Here is an 8,042-nt window from a genome sequence, read left to right on the forward strand (position 1 = left end):
GTATCGTGTCATCTCCATTGGCTGTGACTAACCCCAAAACATGGGCTGGCAAGGACCAGAGCATTCCACTCTTTCTCTGTGACCACTGATGCAGCTCCTACCTCGTGCATGTAAACAGGCCTGCAAGAGCTCTGAACGGTGTGATTTTCTGGCAGCCTTCCCCTGTGTCACAGTGGGAGTAGTGGCTCTCTCTTCTCTTGGGGCTTGTGATTCGTGCAAGCAGGCAAGGTCAGAGGAACAGCTTGGAGGAATGCACCAGAGGGGCCTGTTGCTATTCACGCGAGACATGTTCCTGCACCATGAATCTTGTTCACAACCACACGTCAGGCAGCAGGCTCAGCCATCCAGTTCCAAAACAGCACCTGTCAGAGAGCAAAGCCTGCTTTTTTAACAAAAGCAAACTGAAATAAAAATTTAAAATGTAGAATTTGAGGAGATGTTTGCAGGACCCACATCTAGCTGGTCTGTGCAGTCCAACTGGGACCTGCCTGGGGGATCTTCACTGAATTCCAGAGCTGGCCAGGGACAGTGTTTCACGTGACTAGTCTCTTGCTCTTCCGTTTTGTATGGTTTTCCCAATTTGAGCACCAGTGGGATCATAACAATATCTCCCTGACCCTCTCTGTGCTGAGACCAACCAGCTGGGGCTGCAGTTGAAACTGCACATTACTATGCAGGAAGTGGAGCAGAAGCAAACCAGTAACTTGGCATGGTTTGACTTTTAATACTCCCCGACAATCTGACATGTCAGCTGAGGACAACAGCGCTTACAACAGTCCTTGAACTGTGTGCAATTTACCTCGTGTCTATTGTGTGCAGACCACACATGTAGTACAGTTTCTTATCTAGCTTTGAGAAGAGGTTGTTGAAGAGGGAACACAGAAGCTGTGAAAGACTGTTTTCATAAATTTTTAAGTTCAGACCCTTTTACCACTCTCACTTGGGCACCTTTATTTGGCACAGTGCAGGCAGGGTGAGACAAAGCTTACAAGCAGACAGCTCTCCTTTGGGGCCCGGCACAGGTAGGATGGGGCTCAAACCCATCACTTGGCTAAAGATTCATAAACTCATGGCCACGTCGCAGGCACACAGCAGGTACACAATCTGCTGGCAGGTGGGTGTCAGTGTCCATGGCTCCCTGAAACAGGCTCATTCTCTTGTTGCTCAGTTTCCATCTCATTTCCTCTGCTGCTTTTTTTTTTTTTTTCCTGAGGATTTTGTCTGTGAATCTTCGTGCTCCTCAGTGTCATCATCTCAACATGATGATTTTTTTGCCTGTGCAAAAAAAATTTCAGTTGTGAGTGAAATACCTGTTTTAAACATTTGAGTTTATGGTTAAATACCTTTATCAGCATCATGGTCTAACATGCAGTGTTAGTGCTTTTTCTGAGATTTCAGATTATAAAAAACCTGAAGGGTAAGAATATAATCTGTCCCAATCAATGTGATTTTTTGGAAGTTGGCTTTGTTAGGTAAGTATGGTACCTTATTTTTTTTTTTACATTGACCATAGCTAATCATACACAGCAATTGACTAAGCATCCAAAAAACACTGATCCACAATCAGGCACTGAGCTGCATAGTTCACAGGTGAGATCTGTCAAAATGGAAGTGGCTGATATCCTTTCACACTAAGGTAGGATCAGCGTTCACATTTATGATGGACAAGAAAACAAGCTTTGGCCAGGACCAGTTTACTTGCAAAATAATTTTCATTTGTTTGTGCAGTCGAGTAAAATGTCTGCACACCAGGCTGCTGCAAGTAATGGAAAGCAGAGGAATCTGCAAATGTAGCACCAAGTCAGAATGGCATGAAGTCACTTTCTTCTAACCCAAAACAAAGATCTTCAGGAGCCCCAGGACCTCTCTGTTGGCTACACCTTTGCTTTCTCCAACTGAGCTACAGAATCTGGTGCACACATATCCTGCCAAGATCATTTGAACACTCTGCTGCAGCACAGTGCACCTTAGACTGACACTGCAGGCAACCTCTGCTGACTTTGCCAGCTTTGTAGGATCTTCCTGTCTAAACTGCCTTGGTAAATAATAGAAAAAATGGAGACTCCCCGTGTGTGTCACATCATCTTCCTGCAGGGCCTGCACTCAGCTGCAGTTAGAAAGGGACATTTCTGCCCTCTGACAGCAAATCTAGCTCAGTGGCTCTGATGGCCACATATGTTCATGGCATAACTTGGAGGGAAGGCAGGATTTTGGGATCTGCATCTTTCCTATAGGATAAAATTATCATTTAAGCACCAAGCTCCAAGAACTGATCAGATCTGCAGGTACTCTGCAGAAGTTGATACAGCTGTGGAGTGGCTGCAAATGCTAAAGGAGCAAATCCTCTCCTCTCCTCTCCTTTCACTATCCAGGCTATTACAGCTCCATAGAAGGTGTTAGGAAATTACTGCTGGAAACAGAAAAGCTAAATTAGTCACCTAATAATTTAATAATCCATCCTCTCAATAAGTAGTTGGCATCCTGAAAAGCAGAAGAAACAACTATTGCAAAAGAATACAGATGTGAAGCAAAAAGTAAATTTCTTTTTCCAGCAATATACTCCAAAGCAGCAGCAGAAGAGTCTGCCCACTCTCTCTGCTGCCACGTACGTTCAAGCTCTTAGAGTCAGGTCCTGCATCTACTTAACCAAGTGGCATAGTCAGTCACAGCATTTGCACACAGGTTGGTGATTAACTCAAGCTGGTGACTGGTTAAATGAACACATTTTGATTAAAGAAATAAAGGAATGTACATTTTAGGCAGTTGCAGTATGAACAGAAGAGCCCCAGGAGCTGCAGAGCAATGATCCATACCCTCATTTCTGATGGAGAGGCCAGAGCTGCTTTGCAGTTTAAATGTGCCGCAGGATATCAATGAGAGTTTCTGTTCCTTGCTCTTAAAAGACCAGCGGTGAAGAAAAATAATTTTTCCTTTAGTTCAACTTCAAGTTAAATTCTAACCCTGGAGTCACTGTCAGGTGTCCCTGTTTCACTCCTGTGGTCTTCCTTCATGCTCGTCCCAGGATGAGCACGAAAATGGTTCATAGCAAAGGCTGGGGCAGTACATTATTTAAGCATGGGTGAACAGGAATGCTCCTGAAAAGAGGAAAGATCGCCTAAGGCCACAGCATAGTGGCCTTTCCCTTGTGAGCATGACCATCTGCAGCAGGAGCCCTAAAAAAAGCTTTTCTAGATCTCTTTATCTCTACTTGCTGCTCTCCAGCCCCTTCTTCTCAGCCCTTTGCTGCAGGACAGGGGCAGTGCAGACTGGCAGCTCTCAGCAGTGCCTGGCAGCCAGCACCACTTGCACTTTCCTGTGCCAGTCTCTTGATGTGCCTGCATCCCAACACAAATGTCCCTGCTTTCTGGGTGGATGGCCAGACTGGAGCTGCTTTAAAGCAGAGCGTGTCCTGGGGCAACAGCTTGGAGAAAGGTTCGGGATGACACATCAGTATCCACCAACATTCAAGAGTGCAGGCTTAGTGGATGAGGGACAGTGCAGACTACGAGGAGAGAGGTACAGAGTGTGGAAACGCAGTGGGAAATAACCTATAGCAAGCTCTCAACAACGCCACTGTTGCTTCTTCTTCACATGCACCCTGCAAAGGGGTTGTAGCCTTTAAAGGGTCCTGCCCCTGCTTGCTGTATGATGCACTGCCCCCTAAACTTGGGACACAACCATCTGGGATGTGTTATCCACAGGGGCTGGCCCATGGGTTCACTGGGTGGGGTGAGGGTGTTAAGGGACTTACTGGAAAGGGCCCCACAGGGACTCCCGGGAGAATAAAGGCAGAGCCCCTTCTCTCACTGCTCCTTTGCATTTAACTGCCCTAATCTCATCACCAGGCCCATGCAGTGGGGACAGCAGTGCCTGTGGCCCTGTCAGGGGCTGCACGTTCACTCCTCTGGCTGTCACATGGATCCTCAGAGCACACCAGCATAGGGCTGGACCCTGCAGGAGGATGTCACAGCCCCCACATGGCAAGTGCAGCCTCTCTACATACTCATCAGTTCCTAGCCTGTGTCCTGGGGAAACACCTCTCCAGGTGGAGAAAAGGACTTTGTAGGGAAACATTTTTATTTTTTCCATTCTTTGGAGGACACTGGTGAGCAGGTAGCCTTCACCTACAGCTCTCCCTTTTACCCTAAAGGGCTCATACCCCTGTTCACATCCGTCCAGAGACTCATCTCTCTTCCAGGTGCCCTCTCAAGCCTCTCCACGCTCCCTGCTCCAGATGTCATGACTTGACACAAATCTTGACTCACACTAAAACACACTTGGCTGATGCTCAGCAACCAGGCTTGGTGCCCCTGGGTGTCCCAGCACAGTGGGTCACCCCTGCTCTTCTGAAGGCCTGTTTTATGGTCCAATGGGTCTGGCTGGTTATCAGCTCACAGTAGGCAGCGTTTGTTGCAGTGCCTGGGATGCTGCATGATACATTCACACCAGAAATGAGAGTGCTCTCACAGCACTCCTCCCACAGCCTCCCTTCCTTGTGTAAGCATCCCTCTCAAAAACCACAGCAGGAGGAAAGGACTTCAAAAAGAGAAGGGCCTTGTGCTGAATTAGTTTGAAATTGATCTGTTGTGTGCACACAGGATAATTTCTTTGGCTATACCCCAAATGGGGAGTTTCACTGTGACTTTTGACACCTCCCAGCAAGGTCTCAAAGTCCGATGAAGAGGTGGTATGAAAAGCTGTGGGAAGCTGAGCTCCAAGAACAAAGGCTGCCTTTCAAGCCCTTGTTGCTTCTCTTTGGTACATAGCTGCTTTGAGTGAGAAAACTCCGCAGGAATGATGAAATTCGAGGATCTCTTGCATGAAACTGGGGGTTTTGGCAGATTCCAGATTTTGATTTTGGTTATCCTTTGCCTCCCAAGAATCAACCTGCCCATGCATTTTCTGCTGCACAATTTTATTGCTGCTACCCCCTCTCATCACTGTGCAATTCCACACCAAGAGGCATTTGTGAATCTCACCATGGAGGAAGTTCTACTCATCAGTATCCCCCGGGAGCCTGACGGCACCTTCAGCTCTTGTGAGATGTTCTCACAGCCTCAGTTTCACCTGCTGCTCAACTCTTCTCTGCAATCAGAAAACAAATCCATCATCCAGCGCTGCCAGCATGGATGGGTCTATGACCACTCGCAGTTGGCCTCCACCATCTCCACCCAGGTAATGCCTGGCCTGCGATGCACCCAAAACTGAAATTAGATCAGTGCTTTGAGGAGCAGATGGACAGGTGTTTGCCAGGTGCACAGTATCATAAGGGAATCTGTGCATTGTAACCAGTGGGCGTGAACTGTTTGGAGAATATGTCCTGGGAGGGGGAAGCTCTCTGAAGATCAGAGAAGACAACATTAATAATTATTATTTTGTGAACATCTCATCTTGCTTAGATTGGTGCCAGCACTTCTTGTTATCATAATTTCTCCAGGTGATTGAGAGATTCAGGAGTGGCACAGGGGGAAGACACAGATATAGGATTTTCTCTGTGTGGACCTCATGGCACTGCACAGGATTGTACCCTGTCAGGGTTTCATAAGAGCCCATTACTTCCTTTCCTGGTTTTCCAAACACTTTTTAACTTCCATTCCTCTGGTAACCCCTCCTCACTGATCTTCACCTTCCTCATCTTCTCCACAAGGTTGTGCTGCCTGTTTTCTCTTACCACCAATACCTCTTGCTGCCAGATCAGATGTGCTCTCCAAGGGTCTCCCAGTAAAATGCAGAATGCTGGCCAGCCATAACCTTGAGCTTGCCCAAGGTCCCTGCCCATCAAATAATCACCACTCACCTTGTGAAACACTTTTCCAATGATATCTCTGAGTGTTAATGCTATACTTTCCTTGAAAAATGGCCCAAATCACAGTGGTCTTAGGGAGAGGAACAATTTGGTCAGGCAAAAGAGGCATAGTTGTGTTGGAAATGATAGTGCTGACCATTTCAGTGAGAGCAGGGAAAAGTGCTAACCTAGGGCTGGTGCCTCCTCCCCACTACCCCACCCACTCCTGCTTTCATCAGGCATGCAGGTGAGGATCAGACGTGCACCAGGTCTGTACCTCATTTCTGCAGTGCTTTAGGGAGAGAGATGTAAAGCAGTTTTGGGGAAAAGGCAGAAGGAGGTGCTCTGCAGCACGGAGCCTTGTGATGCTGCTCCCATTGTGCAGTGGGCTCAGGACCTGTTCAAGAGGCCAGGGCTTTCTCTGGATTCTTGCTTCTGCAGCAGGAAAGGTTGCTCAAGGTCTCACTGGCCTTGTCAGAGAGGCTTCGAGTCCAGGTTGATGATTAAGTTTTGCACATACAGGAAACTAACTCTGCATCTTGGCCACAGCATTCTGTAATGATTAGTGACATATGAAACTCCAAGAAAGTAAAATTATGTTCACTAATTTAATTAGGATGAATGTCTGAACCAACTCCTCAGTAAGAAAACAATAAGCTAAAGTTAAGAGCAATTTTTTGTTCTCACTTCCCCTCTGCCCTCCTTCTCCCTGCACAGAAAACTTCAAAGGAAACTGGTCAGAGCAACAGAAAGTGGGTTATCAACACAACATTCCCTAATGCAGGCTGAGGCATGTGTGTTACAAACATGTTACATGCCCCCCCCTGCAGTGGGGCACCCTACAAATGCCCATCTCACCAGGGCAGTCTCAGGGACATGACAGAGGGATCTGGGGGAGACATGGACCTGGGCAAGTATTGCAGGGATCAGGAAAAGAAAAAAGGGAAACTCTCCATGCCTGGTACCCAGGAAAGTTTTCTGATATCCAGCTCTCTCCTGGGGTACATTAAGTACAGCATCACCAGCTGGCCAAAAGATATGATTTTCCTGCTCCACTCTGCACTGGGGCAGCCTCACCCTTAGTCCTGTGTGCAGCTTTGGGCGCCACAATAAAAAAAAAAAATATTAAGCTACTAGAGAGCATCCAAAGGAGGGCCAAGACAATAGTGAAGCGTCTGGAGGAGAGGGAGAAAGCCATTTATGAGGAGCAGATGATATCACTTGGTTTGTTCAGCCCAGAGAAGAGGAGACTTATGGGACACCTAAATTGTGGTCTTCAACATCCTCACAAGGCGAAGCGAAGGGGCAGGTACCGATCTCTTCACTTTTGCTGCCAGTGACAGGGCTCAAGGAAATGGCACAAAACTGAGTCAGAGGAGGTTCAGGTTGGATATCAGGAAAAAGTTTTCACCCAGAGGATGGTTGGGCACTGGAACAGGCTCCTCAGGGAAGTTCTCACTACACCAAGACTGTCTGAGTTCAAGAAGTGTTTAGAAATTCTCTCGGACCCACGGTTTGATTCTTGCAGTGTCCTGTGGAGGGCCAGGAACTGGACTTAATGATCCGGATGGGTGTCTTCCAACTCAGCATATTCTATGATTCTATGAAGTGTTCACAGGGAGGCTGTCATAGGTAGCATAGGTAACTGTGACTTCTGTAAGATTCAACTTTACATTTTTCAGTACTCCAGCTCTGTCTCACGTGCGGTTTAGTGCAGGATTCTACCCCTCAATCAGATTTGATGGATATAAATTGCAAGACACGATGGCTGACCGCTGCAGTGAAAGGGTGTGAAAAGGCAACAGAGATCAAACTGGGCACTCAGTGTCATTTTCACCTTGTGTTTCAGTGGGACCTCGTGTGTGAGCACCGTGGACTGAACCAGGCAACAGCAACCTTCTTCTTCATTGGTGTTACGATGGGGGCCGTGGTATTTGGATACCTTTCTGACAGGTTTGACCCCTTTCAGGCTGTTCCTCCAGGGCCTCAGTTTCATGACAAGAATTTCACAGATCTGTGACCTGCAACTGGCAATCAGAGGGGTAGAGAATGGAGAAAAGAAAATTGTAAAGGAGAATCCAGCCTCTCACTTGAAAATGGGATTCAAGTCACACTACGAAGCAGTGCGGGGTAAATAATTAATGGATCAGTGAGTTAGCAGTCCACCAGAGAAGCAGCTCTGGCCCTGGTTAGGACTCCCTTCCACTGCCGACTGCAGTCAGTTTTGCTGCAGAAACAGTAAAAAAAAAAAAAAAAA

At 47.2% G+C, this 8,042-nt stretch overlaps 1 protein-coding gene across 2 annotated transcripts in view; it reads left to right on the forward strand.

Moving 5' to 3' along the window:
- Positions 1-4,675: 4,675 nt before the first annotated feature.
- The window catches only part of SLC22A7 (solute carrier family 22 member 7), a 20,390-nt gene continuing 17,023 nt past the window's right edge, over positions 4,676-8,042 (forward strand). The window contains exons 1-2 of one of the 2 annotated variants that reach the window (XM_027901731.1): positions 4,676-5,175; positions 7,635-7,738. In XM_027901731.1, the coding sequence (XP_027757532.1) occupies positions 4,795-5,175; positions 7,635-7,738 (485 nt within the window). In that variant the 5' untranslated portion in view covers positions 4,676-4,794. The remainder of the gene's footprint in view (positions 5,176-7,634; positions 7,739-8,042) is intronic. The other variant, XM_027901732.1, reaches the window with a different exon arrangement.

Source organism: Empidonax traillii, unplaced genomic scaffold (genome assembly GCF_003031625.1).
Source record: "Empidonax traillii isolate 1590-97213 ecotype Southwest subspecies unplaced genomic scaffold, ASM303162v1 scaffold808:size486820, whole genome shotgun sequence".
NCBI classification, from domain to species: domain Eukaryota; kingdom Metazoa; phylum Chordata; class Aves; order Passeriformes; family Tyrannidae; genus Empidonax; species Empidonax traillii.